The sequence below is a fragment of the Acinonyx jubatus genome, chromosome D2 (genome assembly GCF_027475565.1).
Source record: "Acinonyx jubatus isolate Ajub_Pintada_27869175 chromosome D2, VMU_Ajub_asm_v1.0, whole genome shotgun sequence".
In the NCBI taxonomy this organism is placed as follows: domain Eukaryota; kingdom Metazoa; phylum Chordata; class Mammalia; order Carnivora; family Felidae; genus Acinonyx; species Acinonyx jubatus.
In genome coordinates, this window is record NC_069393.1 from 35,917,041 (window position 1) to 35,933,437 (window position 16,397).

A 16,397-nucleotide genomic window follows, 5' to 3' on the forward strand; every position below is an offset into this window, starting at 1 on the left:
GAAAATAAACAGCTGGAGGGAAGGCTCCGTCTTAGGTTTCTTATCTTAAAATTTTTATATTTCTCCTTTGGCTTCCTCTGAGAGCTGTGAAGACATGTCAGTCAAACTGACAGTATGTTGGAAGAGGAATATGAGGGAGAAGGCGGGGAAGCAGGGGGACACATGGAAAAGAAAAAAAAGAAAAAAAAAAGGCCCAGGCCAAAGAAAATGAATTAGAGCAAAGATGCTTTGGAAACAACTGCCAGGTCAGATGGGTGTGATCAAAGGTTTACTGATGCTGTGTGGGGAAAAAAATCATTAAGAAAGGCCAGAACAAGACAGTCGATTCCAACCAGAGCCACAAATAAAACACATTCAAAGCAGTGCCATGGGGTAGTCTTTCTGTTACAGCCGGTGAAATAAAAAAACAAGCTGATGATAGTTGGAAACACCAACCACGGAACAAAAGGAGATACTGATGTGAAGGAAAACAGTGCTTCTTACCCAGTTCAGTTATCATTAGAATGTGCGTCCCACTGTTTTTTTCCTGATTGACTGATACCAAAGGCAACTTGCCAGGTTTAGCTAATTGGATACAGCATTTAAGGGTTGGGGAAAGGGAGTGGAGGAAAGTACAGAAAAAGAAGAGAGTGAGGGAATAACAGAGGAAACATTGTAACGTAAAGAGACCCAGCACCTTAGGTGGTTAGTATTGTCTTGGGGGGAAGGCACCACTCAGCAGTTTTGTAAATTCACAAATGGTAGGAAAAACTGTCACAGCCAGGTTAAAAGTTGGGTTCCACTGGCCAATAATCATGGCCCTCCAAACCCCATCCTACTTTAGGCCAGAGTGACATTCACTGAAAATGACCTTTAGCTGAGAAGTTCAACCAGGATAGATTAAATGGAGGGTTATTACACATTAGCCCAACGCCTCCACCCAGTTCTCAAAATGGGTTTGGCTTAGTCCTGAGGCTTTGTACCTCAGTGGGAGGGCTCTGATTGTAGGAGCTGTCTTGAGGTGCTTCCAGTGAAAATCACCAGGCAGAGTCCATGGATTATGCCTTTCCTCCTTTCCTCCTCCTTCCCTAATTTATGCCCCAATCTCAAATCCGTCATTTCAAGCTGCTTTGAGAATAGTGACCAGCACGAAGGAAGCTGTCTATTCTTCTCAGAGGAAAGATAGATCAGTTTTCCTTTTGGTAATCTGTCACATTGCTACTCATACCTTTCTCCACCTCCCCCCAAACAAGCCCTACTAGAGCCTACTATGCTGAAGGAGCTAAGAAACAGGACAACTTCCTCATATCCTACATGGTTGGAAAAGAGAACAAAAAAATCTACCCAAAGCTGACTTTCACCCCTACCTAGTTCAGTGATGATAGGGATGTTGACCCCAGTCGTGATGGATGGTTGGCGTAACATCCCGTGCACTGGGCTGTTATCTGGAGAGGATCTGTCCATTCCTGGAGGTGTGAACCCTAGTGAAAAAGAAAGAGAAGGAAGAAAAGTCAGAGACATGGAAAGCTTGGGAATAATATGAATATTATGTATATACATAATAAAAAAAGTAGCTTATGTTTTATTTACAGGTCAACAATTAGCACTCCCAGGATAAGCTCTGATGTGTTGCTTTCATGAAGCACAAAGTAGGAGGCCATTATAAATAATTCTAACCTGCCTTATAGTTCCCGAAAAATGAGTCTCTACACCAATTACTGATCTTGCTCATAGATTTTTGTTCCCCTCTCCCTCTAGGCAGACACGAAGACTGTACTCTGTGCTTCTGTGTGACACAGGAGATGCTTTGGCCCATGAAAAGTGAACAGAACAATGTACACCATCACTTCTGTTACAAATATTTGACTTGATTTTCTGCCTCTTTTTCCAGACTGTGGCAACCATGGGAATACGGGTTACTATGGAGATGAAGGCTGGGCAGCAGCCCTGGACAGTAACCTAGACCCAAAAGCATTCGGAGTGAGTGAAAAGGTGATCTGTGTTGCTTTAAGACACCAGGGTTTGTGTGGTTGTTGTTACCACAGCATAACCTAACCTATCCTGACTATTATCTTAAACCAACTGATTACTTATTCTCTTGCCAGTGAGTGACTCAAGCCAGGGTTTTTGATAGGTTCTGGCCAAAGGGAAATGGGAGGAAATCTGTCGGGGACTTTTAGGAAGTGTTTCTTTGCTATTAAAAAGAGTCACATACAAAGAGATTCTCTTTTAATTCACTAGACATTGCTCTGGTACCTGTAGTGCCTAGAACTATGGTGGCCATCTTGCAACAAGGATGGGCACCAGCTGAGGACCAACTAAATGACATTGGCTGAACTGAATGATGGACAGCCTTAATGATAGAAAGAAATATCCTTGAGTTCCCAAATTAACCAGCCCTAGAGCCAAAACCAATTGACCTCAGGATTCTTACTACGTGAGACTTTATACACAGTATATACAAATGAGATTTTAATATACAATATGATGAGATTATGTATATATTTTATATATAATAATTATATATAATATTTATGTGTATATATATATGCATACACACACACACACACACACATATATATATATATATATATATATATATATATATATATATATAAAATTTCTTATGGTAAAATATCCTGAGGTAGGGTAGATTGGTTTTGTACATACACTCACACACACACACACACACACAATTTAAGATCCTGACTTTCTTATAACATTTTCTTTTCTTTAGTTTACTTCATTGTAAGAATATAGTACATAAGACACAGAACATACCAAATGTAGGTTAATCGATTATTTATGCTATCAGTAAGGCTTTCAGTCAACAATAGGCTATTAGTAGTTAAGTTTTTGGGGACTCCTAAGTTACACAGGATTTTCAACTGTGCAGGAGGGCTGGCACCCCTAAACTTCCTTCATTGTTCAAAGGTCAATTGTACATATTTTTTTCCTTTTTGTTTAAGCCAAAAATGAGGGATTTGGTTTTGTTTTGTTTTTACTTGCAGCTGAAATCATCCTGACTGCTACATATGCCACGAGCTTATAGTGGACCCTTGAACCTCCCAGCGTGCCTAACACAGACTTTATAAGGTAAACATGGGCACAGTAAATTGGAAAGTAGCCTACTTGGTTTCTGATTTTTGCAGTTTGAGCTTCTCAGACCCAAATCCCAAGTACATACAAGAATGAGCCTGGCCTAACCATAAGTTCAAATTTAGTGAGGGTGAGAAATCATCCCAGCTAGGCTTAATGGCTGCCTCTTTAAGGATGTGCATAGAGACCTATAAACCTGAGACATTTATTTACCTCAATATATTCATTTGGTGAAAATTAATTTTATCAAGTAAAACACCTGGTAAGTGGTACCAAGAGCTCCATGCTGGTTGTTGAGACCCAATCTCCTCCCCAACCTTATAGGACAGGCAGATAGACGTTCACATTTTCTTTGGTTTCTCTTCTTTGCCCTTGGTGGATTGGCTATACAGACTTATGAATGAATTAGGGACTTACAGATACAGAGTCACTTGCTAAGTTCCCAAGGACAAAATTCCAAAAAAGATTGTGTGGCAAGATGCCCAACTTAGTCCCCAGGAACGTAGCAAGGTTGGATTCACTCTGGTTTATGGTATGTGTGAAGCTCTATCTATCAGGAATGAAATGACAGGTGCTCAATAATTGCCTGTTGTTTTGGAGGTGCATAATGCATGAAATGCCAGAAAAACATGAAAGGGTTTTTTCCTATTTTCTGCTCGCTCGTGTATAAATTTTACACTATGGAATGCCATACTTTCAGAAGGGGAATAAAAAAGTTTTATTTACTCTTCATTCTCTGATTGCACTTAATTTTATTCTCTGTGTTGATAGACTGTGCACAGGGGAAGTAATTTCAAGTGACAATGCAGTGTCCATCTTTCTAAACTTTGGAATGCGTGTTTTTCAGCCAACCACATCACCGAGAACATGCATTTTAAAGGCTAGCTGTTTTCTTCCCCAGAATAGCGATGGGGAAAACTAAACTGTTTTCATCAGAAGTTTCATTCAAAAGCATGAAAAACTGCAAGTGGCAGCTGTGCGGATTCAGTGGATGTGACGTTTTTGAATTTCTTCAACTTGACAAGTAAACACTTTAAATCGGTAATGCTATATGCATAATACATGGCCTGTATTTTGACATCCATCATCAAATGCTGACTTGAGAAAATACGGGTTTGTACGTCAAGGAAGAGCACCCATAAAACAGGGAGAAATGCAGGTCACACGGTATTAGGAAAACTGTATTTCATTACAGAACCCGCAACAAGCCAAAGCATCCTTTTATTCTATCTTATTTAAAGATTCCATTTTCAGCTGTGAAAAGACTCAACTCCTTTGCATGAAACCTTCATTTAGAAATGACATGCTTGCCTCATAGGCCTATTCCATTTTGCTTTCATATTCCATTTTCCCCTTCAGTCGCCAAGCCTGGTTCCATTAGCATCTGCAACTGACAAACTATGGTGGGTGTCCAAAGACATCTCTCCATTAAAAGTCCTTCTCTCTCCTAGGCACAACCCCAAGAACAGGGTGCTTTTGTTGGCCAGAAAACTTCAGCAACGATACTGTCTCTTTTTCTTTTGCTAGTTTTCTAGCCACACATTTTTGAAAGCAAAAAGCAAAGACAAAAGAAACAGATTTCATCTTTTTCCTGTTCCTTTCCTGTAGAGTTGTGTTGAAGATAAACAGAATTCATTAACATTGTTCTCTCAGAGGTCCTAATATGGGAAAATTGTGGTTTGAAATGGCAGGACTGACCCAGATTCCCTAAATGACCTTGGAGAAAAGAGTAATTCAGGCACCTTCCTTCAGAAGAGATGAGGCAATCCGGCCCTTAATGACATTTGATGGCATCTACCCCATTCATCATAGCAGCAGTTGATAAAGGGACAGGTCAAAATTGTGTCCGCGTTTCTTGATTGTCTTGCTCCCCACCATCACTGTTTGCTGCAGTGGATACATCTTTGGTTGAACTTGAAGTCTCTCTCCATAAAACAGTGCTCCAGTTATGCATGTGAACGTGCTGGCACATGGAACCTACTCCAGGGATCATAATCTACACCTGGAGAAGAGTGAAACTGGCAAACTCTCCTTTCATTAGTTAAACTAACACTTGCGAAATTAATTTTAGAAACCAGCACTTATTTTGCCAGAAGAGGTGACTGAGAATATTGGCATCAGAGAGATAGGATGAGAAGTTCTCAACCAGGAAAGGATTCGAGTTCAATCACCTACAGCCCATGCTCTTACCAAGATGGTCTTCTGATTCTTTAGATGTGCCCCCATCCTCTCTGTTAAGCATGGCCACAAGAGGCAAGTTTGAGGCTACAAATGACTTCCAAAGATTACCTGATCTCCTAAAATTGAAGGCCCTTCCCCATTTTAATCCTCAGGGCCAGATGTAAGGGCCTTATGTTACCTTTCCATTCTTTTGGCGTTAGGCATAAATGGGACCAACATTGCCCCTCTGCTAAACATGCTCACTTCACATGCTGTATGAGAACTTTAGGCCAGAGACTGGGTTTTCCATCTTTTTAAAACTTTCCCAGATCAAGCCATACAGAGAAAGACAGATACCATATGTGTTCACTCTTATGCGGATCCTGAGAAACTTAACAGGAGCCCATGGGGGAGGGGAAGGAAAAAAAAAAAAAGAGGTTAGAGTGGGAGAGAGCCAAAGCATAAGAGACTCTTAAAAACTGAGAACAAACTGAGGGTTGATGGGGGGGAAGGGAGGGGAGGGTAGGTGATGGGCATTGAAGAGGGCATCTTTTGGGATGAGCACTGGGTGTTGTATGGAAACCAATTTGACAATAAATTTCATATATTAAAATAAATAAATAAATAAAACTTTCCCAGATCGTCTTTGGAATTCCTGGCCTGTAGACAAGAAACAGTGTGGAATAGTTAAAAGTATGGACTTTGAAGTCAGATGTCTTGGGTTCAAGTACTGACTCATCTACTTATGAGCCACATAACTGTGAGCATAGCTCTGACTCTCTGTAAGCCTCTGTTTCATTGTATATACACTGGAAGTGTCTCCTACATAGGGCAATTAGAAGGATAAAATGAAATAGTGTATTAAAAACAATTAGTATAATGTCTAGTATAAAGCAAGTACTCAAACACTGGACAACTGATGTTACTGTTTCACTGGGTACACAATAAATATTTGTGGATAGGTGCAGCATCCATTGCCACTTGTTCCCTATGGATAAAGAATTGAGGAAGCTTTTGACATATTTTCTAGAAAGAATTTTCACATAGAGAAAACCATAGAAAAGTAATGGGAAGGCAATGAGCAGTGTGAATACATTTTGGTAGAAATAATCAGATGAATTCAGTGATAAAAATGAATTCCAATATAGCTAAGGAATGAAGATTTTGTGTATGGATGGTTAGGATTTTTTTTATTTTTTATTAAAAAAAATTTTTTTGTTAACGTTTATTCATTTTTGAGAGAACAGAGCATGAGTGGGGGAGGGGCAGAGAGAGAGGGAGACACAGAATCTGAAGCAGGCTCCAGGTTCTGAGCTGTCAGCACAGAACTCGACGCGGGGCTCCAACTCACGAACTGCGAGATCATGACCTGAACCGAAGTCGGATGCTCAACCAACTGAGCCACCCAGGCACCCTGGTTAGGATTTTTTTTAAGTATGGGGAAAACTGGGGGCTAGTTGATAAGAAAGACTAGGAAAGTTTCTTAACTCCTTATAGCAACTGTAGAATCTCTCTGGAGACTTCTTTTTCCAGATGTAATCTCCCACTTATTTTTTATTTATGTTTATATATTTTTTAGTTTTAGAGAGAGAGAACACAAGCAGGAGTGAGGGGCAGAGGGAGACAGAAAGAGGGAAGAGAGAGAGAGAGAGAGAGAGAGAGAGAATCTTAATCAGGCTCCACACTCATCATGGAGCTCCACACAGGGCTCGATCCCATGACCCTGGGATCATGACAGGAGTCAGATGCTCAACCAACTGAGCCATCCAGGTGCCCCTCCCACTTTTCTTAATTATTTAGGGAAATAAACTCCTCTCTTGAGTTCCAAGGCTCCTAAAATGGCTTTTGCTACTCTCTGCTTTCTTTTCCAGTATTTGTGTTCCTAACCATATGTGCTACTGTTACGTTCAGATGAACAGAATCAGCAGCGTGTGATGTTCTTTTCATGTTACTAATTATTCCAGGAGCTGGCAGCACTCGGCCCCTGCCAGGGAAGTTATCTTAAGTAATTTAAGTGACATTTAGTTAAATTAGACAAGGCCATTTCAGTTAGGGTGGCTTCCAGTTAAAGAATTTAACAAACATTTGGGCTATTCCTAAGAAGTTCAAGAAGAAGAGACAGAAAGGGGATAAAAAGGAGATCACCCAGGTGTCATTTTAAAAATCAATTGTTTTGGGTACCTGCTGCATGCATGCATCTATGTGCAGCATCCAAGAGACACCATGTGGTTGTAGGGGAAGAAAAAAAAAGCTGTGGCTCAGACAAGATCTACCATAGGGAATGCTAGAAATGGGTGGGATTCCAGGATAATGCAGAGGTGAGTGCATTAGAAAATGAGAAAAGACTCAACATCACTGTCTATATGGAACTCAAAACAAAGTTCTAGATTTAGACTGATTAAGATAACTAGGCATGAAGAAAATAAGTTTCAAAAGAACCTCAAGAAAAAAAAAGCCAACATTTGAGTGCTTACTATATTCTAAACTCTATTCATGGAGTAACTTTAGTTCTCAAAACCATCTTATGTAAATAAAACTATTTGGCAGACGAAGAAACTGAAGCACAGACAAGGTAAGTAATCAGCCCTGGGGCACATATCTAGGAATTAGTAGATCTCACATTTGCACCCAAGGGAATTGAAATGAAATGCCATGACTCACAATATGTGTTATAGCTGCACTAAGAGCTTTTCATGGGCCACCTCATTTATTCCTCTGAACAACCCTATGAATGTAGGCACCGTTAACATCCCCATTTTGTAGATAAGGAAAATAAGATTCAGAACGGTCCAAGAACTTCCTCAAACACAACCAGTTAAGAAATGGAGGCTCTGGGAGTTGAGCCAGGCAGTCTGACATCACAGCCCATGGATAACCATGCCCATGTTGCCTTCTCCCTGTGTGAGATGCTCCCTCCTTCTCAGGGGCTGATCCAGGCAGGTAAGTTGGAGGCCTGAGCCAGTCCTACTCTTTTGCTGTTTTCACTTTTAAACAATAGCAGATAACAACTGGGACCCATTGTAGTTATGCTTAACTTGCTTTGGTACAGTAGCATGCACAGTTCGGTACATATAATAAATGCTTTATTACAGTCCTTTTCCATGGGGGAAAACACAAAGTACTTTCTAAATCTCCCCTAGTTAAATCCCCAAGCCTTTCCAGGGAGAGAGAGATGGAAATTCTTATCAATCACCTCCCCTAGAATAGATGGGAGAAATGAAGGTAAGTGCCTCTCCCGCCCCCATAGATTTAACATAAAGGAATTGGTTCAAATGGTGGGCCAAATTATCTTTTATTGTGTGCATATAAATGATGGTTAGAAATCCATATGCTACGTTAAACTAGGGAAATAAATTAGGCCAAGTCATCTAGGTTTGCTGAGACAGGTATTCAATATGAAGTTGTAAAAGGAAAAGATCACCGTTAAAAATGATCTATAAAGACATGTTAAAATCAAGAGAAACATCTCATATTACATCATCTATGAGATGAATTAAATTTCCTGTTAATGCCAGGCAAAAAAAAAAAAAAGAAAAAAAAATCCCAAAGTGAAATGTCAGATGAAGTGAAGATCAATAAAAATATTTTGATAAGTAAATGCAACAATGCTATTTAACACATGATTGGCAACTGTTGAAACATAAATTATCCAAATTTCCCATTGCTGCTTATGGGAAAATTATGCAGATTAGAACTTGATTAGGCTTATATCATGAGACTCAATTTGGACTTTTAATCTATTAAGCTCCAATAAATGAGGCATCTGAATAGCTCCCCTGAGCAAGAACAGTAATAGCCACAGCAGTGATTTTGCAGTATGTATTCCAACAAATTCTTCAGCAGCTGAAGTCAAGAAAATTCCGCCTACAGAAGCACAATTGCTTTCTAACTTGTAGGGGGAAAACCTACATGCCTAGGCTTGATTTGGAAGATAGATTTTTGGAAAAGTCTGCAAGAGCAACCTGTCCAGAGAAAGCCTCAGTTTAACCTTGCAACAGGGTTTCCCACAAAGTTGGAGTCCTAGAGTCATGAAGGCCAGGCAGCTGACCAGTGTTGACTCAATAAAAAACAATGATTTACTAAGGCGGCATCTTCTGACCCTGTCCGAAGGGTACTCCCACCCTTACTTTGCACTTCGGAGCCTGAGGTGTGCTAGCCCGAGACAGGGCGCTGGAGGGCAATGTTGGGAAGCTGCGGGGATGGGGGGGATATTTCAACCAAAAACTCACGTGCTTGGAGTCGATTGGGTCTCCTTTGCCTCTTTACCAATCACTCTATGCTAGAGATTCAAGAGCTTTAGAAATCCTCTAGTCAATCTCTCCATTTCAGAGATGAAGAAACCAAGGCTCAGAGCAAAGAAGTTACTGTGCCCAAGGTCACAGAACCAGTTGGTGGCAGAAGAAGGACAGCTGATTATCTGCTCTCTTCCAAGTCCTTCTCCACATAAGGAACCCATTCCACAGTGTTTGGTGGGGAGAGGGAGAGGGCAACCCTGTCCCCAGCCTGGCACAGAAGTGACAACATGAAGCCAGACAGTGTGACTTCACAGGGTCAGCAGGATGTGAAGCCAGACAGTGTGACTTCACAGGCCCATCATCCTGGGCACACAGCTGGTTTAAGATGAACCTGTCCCCCGAGCTGGGGCCAAGCCATGTTCTCCCCATCTCTCCCTGATGTAAAAGATGTTAAAGATGTTGTGGTTGCAAAGCCAGAAGGAGGTAAGTATGGGGCTGTGGGTGACCATTTAGCCCACCATGGGGCAAATGAGTCAAGAGGGGAAGAGGATGAGACAGAGTTCTGACATCACTCAAGCTCATGGGCTCACATGTCTGAAGCCATGGGCACCTCAGTTCTATGACTCCCTTTTTATTTAAGCCTTTTTGAGTTGAACCTCTATGTTTTCCAACCAAAATGCTCCAAATGGTACAGTACCCAAATATCTGTTTGTATGGTGAAATAGCTCATGCATGTCTGATGTTGTATTAAAACAAATGGTTGTATCTTTTTTTATTCAAGCTTTCCTTTTCACTTCCAGTGACCAAGCACAAGACGTGGGTCAGCGTCACCCTCCATTTCCTCTATTCACAGTAAGTGACATTGATATTTTTAACAGTACTTTTTTCTAGAGACCGTATTCGATGAATGCCTTGGGCAGTTGGCTCACCCATTGTGTAAAATACCTCACTTTTTTTAGAGTTTGTGTTTTGGGTCTGAATCAAACCAAAGCAGACTAAACCAACCAACCAACCAACCAACCAACCCACGTTCTCATAGCTGTTTGCTCATTAAGTTACATGACGCAATTTCTTTTTAAAATAATCCTAAAGAGCTTACTGTTTCCAGTATCTATCTCTTAAAGGAAAGAGGGAAGGAAGGAAGGAAGGGAGGGAGGGAGGGAGGGAGGGAGGGAGGGAGGAAGTAGAGAGGGAGGGGAAAAAATTAGTCACAACTCAAACACAACTAAGACCACAGATTTGGAAATAAATCTAAGATTCATATGGTCTAATGTCTTCACTTGCCCCTGAGCTCATAGTGTCAGAGTGAATTTTCCACAACTTCTCAATTGCTTTTTACCCTCTCTGAATTCATCTTACAACTTAAAAATAAGATTAACTTTGGCGATACGAATCAAATGAGTTAAAATTTTATGTGCCCTTTGGCCTAAGCAATTTCACTTCTAAAAATATGCACATACAGCCATAATTTCTTCACATTAAAGATCTGGTTACAACAGTCTTCATTTGTGGTTATTAAGTAACAATGTTAAGTTGAAAACAATAGGCATGTTCAGTATTAGGAAACTGATTATGAGAAGTATGATCCACTAAACATAAAGCAGAAAAATATTTACTAACATAGAAAATGGTCATGGTAAAATATTTGTGGAAAAACACAGGTCATATACTAATATATACGATCCCTTTTTGAGGGGGAAATATTCATATCTACAGAAGCAAGACTAGTATGTCAATACTAATATGTCCAAGTGGTAAAGTATGAAGAATGTGTGTTTTCTTCTTTTTGCTTAGATGTAGTTGCTAAAGTTTCTTAAATGAACACATTTTATTTGTGCAATGAGAAAAAATGATCAATTGATAATTATCAAAATTATAGATTGATAAAAGAAAAGAGCTTGAAACCTTAAAACTTCATGTGATCTTTATGAGTTGAGAGCAGCTGGTTGGCTATGGTAGATGGACTCATCCTGTTGAGCGACACAGATCCTAAATGTTACTTTTGAAATCCTCAGTTTGAGGAAACGGAGGTTCTGGGGTGGAAATAACAAGTTGAAGTTTACACATTAAAAAGCGAGTCTTCAAGGATCCCATTTTCTGCTATGCCAACCTCCAATCACTTTACAAGAGCCACTCAAACTCAGAGAAAGGATGGCTAATACTCACGGGGCTCTAAAGAGCACGGGACTCATGGTCAAGGGGAGGAACAGTCAGAACTGGTTTCCAGCACAGAGGAAACTGTGTTTCCAACACAGTGGCACCTGATGATTCTCATCCCTGCTCCCACCAAGGCTCACTCACTTCAGAAATGCCGTCTCCTCTCTTCTCTCCCAATCCAGCTCCCACCCCTCCTTCACCTCCTCCAGGGAGCCTGCCTTGACTAACTTCTCTCCCCCCTTCAGATACTTCCTGAAGATGCCTTTTCGGTACTTTTCCCATTTTCTTTATTTATTATTTTAAACTGAGCAAATAAATCACTAGTAATTATGAACTAATCACTACCTTCTAATGTTTAAATGTTTTTTAAGTGTCTTCAATGTGTCCTATTTTTAGTCTTCCTACTTATCGGATTCTTCATTTGGATATGGCATGGACTATGTCAGCCTTTTCTTTATTACTATTATTAATTCCTAATTCCTATTCTGGACCCTCCCTCTTTGCTGCCACCACAATAGGTCAAAGGCTGTTTTGCCACTAATATAGGGTTCCCTCTTTCATGCCGGATCCTGTTTCCAGTAAACGAGACGTGTGCTATGCCAGGGAAAAGGTAGATGTATACATTGTGAGACAGTGATATGCAGCGGATACTAATAAAACACACAGAAACCTCCCCTGTGTTTTCTCATTTTGTTTCCATTACATCAATTTTTTTCTCCCCCTTTTGTGAGCATTAATCAAAGAAATGCAAAGAGCTCATTAAAGTGATAGATTGACTGAAAATGTAACCACCTTTACATTATAAACAGTTTCTTTATGTTCTCAATGCTATGGGCTTTGTTTTTCAGCATTTGTCATGTAGTTCAAGTGTCCGTTTACTTTTAAAACACCAAATGCCAAATGGGCCCCAGTTGTTTGGTTTAATGGGAACCAATGGCCAGCATAGCAAAAACCAGAGCTAGGAAATCACAGGCAAACTAAAACATCCGTATCTTAAGAGCACAGAAAATTAAGGAGCTGTAAGAGATGGCTTTGCCAAGTGATCCAAGGCAACACAGTTCAGGAAAAGCAGAATCCCATCTCCGGCAACTTTCTCTGTCAGAGACAGCTGTCTCTGAAAGGTTCTCAAGACAGGACGCCTGGCCCGAGAGAATAGCCCACGTTCTAAACATTTGAAAGTCCTTTAAAAGAAAGCACAGTAAACTTTTTTCTTTTAAGTTTTAAAGGCTTTCCTGCATACATGTTCAGGCTGGCAGATGAATATATAACTAGGATCAGGTATTCCCAATCCACACCAATCTTCACTAAAGAAGATGTTGATTGGTGCTAATTTGATTTTGAAAAGTCATTTACACCATGATCAATACCCCTTGACCATAATCTGAAATGAACCATAACGCTGTGGTTGAAAACTTGAATTCTGGAGCTAGACTGCGTTCGTGTGAGTGCTACCTTGTTCAGTTTCTAGTTTGTGATTTGGGGAAATTTTCTTAAATTCTGCGTCTCAGTCTGTTCATCTGTAAAGTGGGAGAGTAGTACGTCATGAAGATTAAATAAGTTAAATAATACAGGTAAATTGCTTACAAGAGTGCCTGGAACAGAGTAAGCACTTTATGAATACTAACTTTGATGATGATGATGATGATGGTGAATGTCGTCAACAATAGATTGGTAATGCTGACAAAGAAATGGACAGGGAATCAAAGGTCAATCCTTAACTCCCTATGAGAACTTAGAAGGACTCAGTGTTTTATCTAAACTCGGTTTTCCCTTCTGTAAATTTGAGGCAGATAAGGCAATGCCCAATCCCTTCTGGTTCTCAAAAACTATCATCCTAATTCTGAGGGCACTGTATATGACAATGGAACCATGATAACTCTGGGTTTAATCCCTTGGTATTCAGGAACGACTGCAGAGTCATTCATGGGTTTTTTAAAAAATGTTTTTATTCGGTTTTGAGAAAGAGAGAGCAGAGGAGGGGCAGAGAGAGAGGGAGACAGAGGATCTGAAGCAGACTCTGTGCTGTCAGCAGAGATCCTGATATGGGGCTCAAACTCATGAACCATGAGATCATGACCTGAGCTGAAGTTGGACACTTAACAGACTGAGCCACCAGGCACCCCCATGGGGTTGTTTTTTTAAGGATGCGGAAGACATGAGCCTTTTCTTCCAGTATCCTAGCACACAGTCCGTTAGCAACAAACATACTGACAGATGCATATAAGAGACACACACTAAGTGCACCATGAGAACCCTGCCACTTGCACATCACAATTCACAACATAACATCATATCCTCTTTCAGGAGTAACCCAGAAGGCACGATCTTCCAATCAGGAGCCCTGCATCCACTCCACTCAGTAACAGACAATCCGGTTCATCTCCTGCTCTGTGATTATAGTTATAACAACTGCTCTGGTCCTCAGTTTCTTCACCTGGGAAATGGGGATGACTCTAAGGTCCTTTTTAGCTCCAAGGTTTAGGTCTCTTTCATGACCCCAAATTTTAAAAGTAAGTGTGTACAGACAGAATAAACAAGCAAGGAGAATCAAGAGGATCTCTTTTCAGAGGCTCTGGTACAGAAACTGCCTTTCAGTTGTATTTTATACCTTTGCCCGGAGAATGAAATTGCAGTGCTCAAACCAATGAGAAGGATGTACTTTCTCCAAAGTTGCTATAATGGCCAAAAAGGCCATAAATAACCATTTATTAAACAAACAGTATGGGCTAAAGGAAGAGAAACCGCCACAATTAGGCTCCTGGGGCCTGCAGGCATGGTACGAAACAGTGGGACTCTCTCATAATCCCAGCAATATGTTACCAGTTGTTCCATTTTCTTGAAGTTATCTTCATAATCAAGATGCTATCCCAGCCATTGTGGGCTTTAGAACTATTTTTAATTTTAATTTAAAGAGCAATTAAAGAAAGACAATGGATACTCTGGATAATAAAGTAAGTGATTAGCAGCATGCAAATGACAAAGGCTTAATGATAATATGGTTCTAGTCTCCAAAGGGCTTGTCAAGAGAAAGCCCTTTCTACATGTGGTTGTTCAGCTAATGCGTCTCAACCCACAATTACAACATTGCTGACACCATTAACCAGTGAAACAACATCACTTCGCGAAATCCTTGTTGTCTCATTAAAATGGAAAGGGTCAGGTAATTTACCAGCGTTGTATGTCTAGTTTTGTTGTTGGTAATTAGCAAACATTACCCAGCATGGACTCCCACTGGGAACTGGAGAAACTTTGTGAAATATTAAAGAGGAAAGTCTTTATATTTCACTAGAAAATTGAAACGAAATGCAGTGATATTCTCCCTGTCACTCTCTTGCGTTTAGGAGAAGGAAGGAGCAAGCTGGAAGGTATTCTTTAACTTAAGGAGAAATGTTCAGAAAGCACTGGGAAGTCACTATTGAAATCAATACCCTGAATCAGGCTGTATCCTGGCCAACAGGGTTTACAAAAGGGGGTGGGTTGGGAGGACAGGAAAATTGCAAACTACATCTTTATTGCTCTTACTTAGGTTTTTTTGAATTAATCTCCTTGAAATAGAGGAAAGGGGCTATAAAAAGTTTTCTCTTTGGAAGGCTTTGTAATTTAAATAAGCACCAGAATTGTTTATTCAAAGTTATTTATATATATTTTTTTTAAATGCAGAGATTGAGGAAATATATCCCAGTGCCCTGACTTCCTGCCTTTCTGCCTCTTTAATGAAAGCCTCTGTAGACACTGGAACTGAGACCCCACCCGAAATGTGGCCACACTTGGTGTGTTGTCAGGACGCAGAATGGTATCTTATTCTTTAAATGGAACTTTTGGAACATAAAACACATTCCAATAAATGTGAACAGAAAATTATGAATTCATTAAACTACTTTGGTATCTTGCGCTATATATAATATTTATATTCCGACTACTGTAAAATATGCTTTAATATCTTTAGGCAGCTATAAGGGCTTAAATATTTATAAAATGGCTAAAGATAAAGTATGGCCCTTTTATTCCTACATACAGATGATGTAAGGCGTGCAATCAAAGACAATAACACTCTCTGCCCATTTGTCATCTTAAAGGAGCCGATCAGTGCGCCATCCCTCGTGTGCCATCTACATAAGAGTTGTTGCCGACACAGGCAACTCCAGAGGAGTTTGCGCCTTAAAAACTACCTAGAGTGCTATACTTCACAGAAAACAGGGCTTTCTGAAAATGGAGACAAAACAATAAATTTGCAGGCAAAACAGCTCCAAGAGGGGCTTCAAAATACTGCCGTATTTATCTCTGGGACATCTGGGAACAGGAAGCATTTTGATTTAATATTTCATAACATAGAGGCAATTGCTTCCTTGCATGGTATATAATTAATGCTCATAAAAAGAAGACTTTAGAAAAAAAAGTCTATGGTATCCTAAATGCAAATATAAATAAATAAATAAATAAATAAATAAATAAATAAATAAATAAATAAAATGAGACACACACCTGGACTTCTCTTAGAAATATGGAACAGCCTCATGTAATCCAATACAAAGAAAGCCACCCTGAATTCACAATCACCTGGGGGCCCATTAAAAGTAGGTTTATAGATTAAGTTTGAAACTTCAACCATGACGTTCCCATTATTTAGTCTCCTTCTCTGTCATTATACCCAGGGGTTTGATTGATTTTCAAAGTTCTTCCATTTCCTATACTGCTGATTAAGCATCCCGAAAACTACCTGCACCTACCTGCCTTGACCTCTCCCATGCACATTCCCCTGGTCTATTT

At 40.1% G+C, this 16,397-nt stretch overlaps 1 protein-coding gene across 20 annotated transcripts in view; it reads right to left on the reverse strand.

The window, feature by feature from the left end:
• KCNMA1 (potassium calcium-activated channel subfamily M alpha 1) overlaps positions 1-16,397 on the reverse strand; it is a 727,849-nt gene that overhangs the window by 38,273 nt on the left and 673,179 nt on the right. For 13 of the 20 annotated variants that reach the window (XM_027062381.2, XM_053206927.1, XM_027062380.2 and 10 more), the window contains one exon: positions 1,347-1,460. In XM_027062381.2, coding sequence (XP_026918182.1) covers positions 1,347-1,460 — 114 coding nt within the window. Of the gene's footprint in view, positions 1-483; positions 565-1,346; positions 1,461-16,397 lie in introns of all 20 variants that reach the window. The other 7 variants (XM_027062348.2, XM_027062363.2, XM_027062362.2 and 4 more) reach the window with 1 other exon arrangement.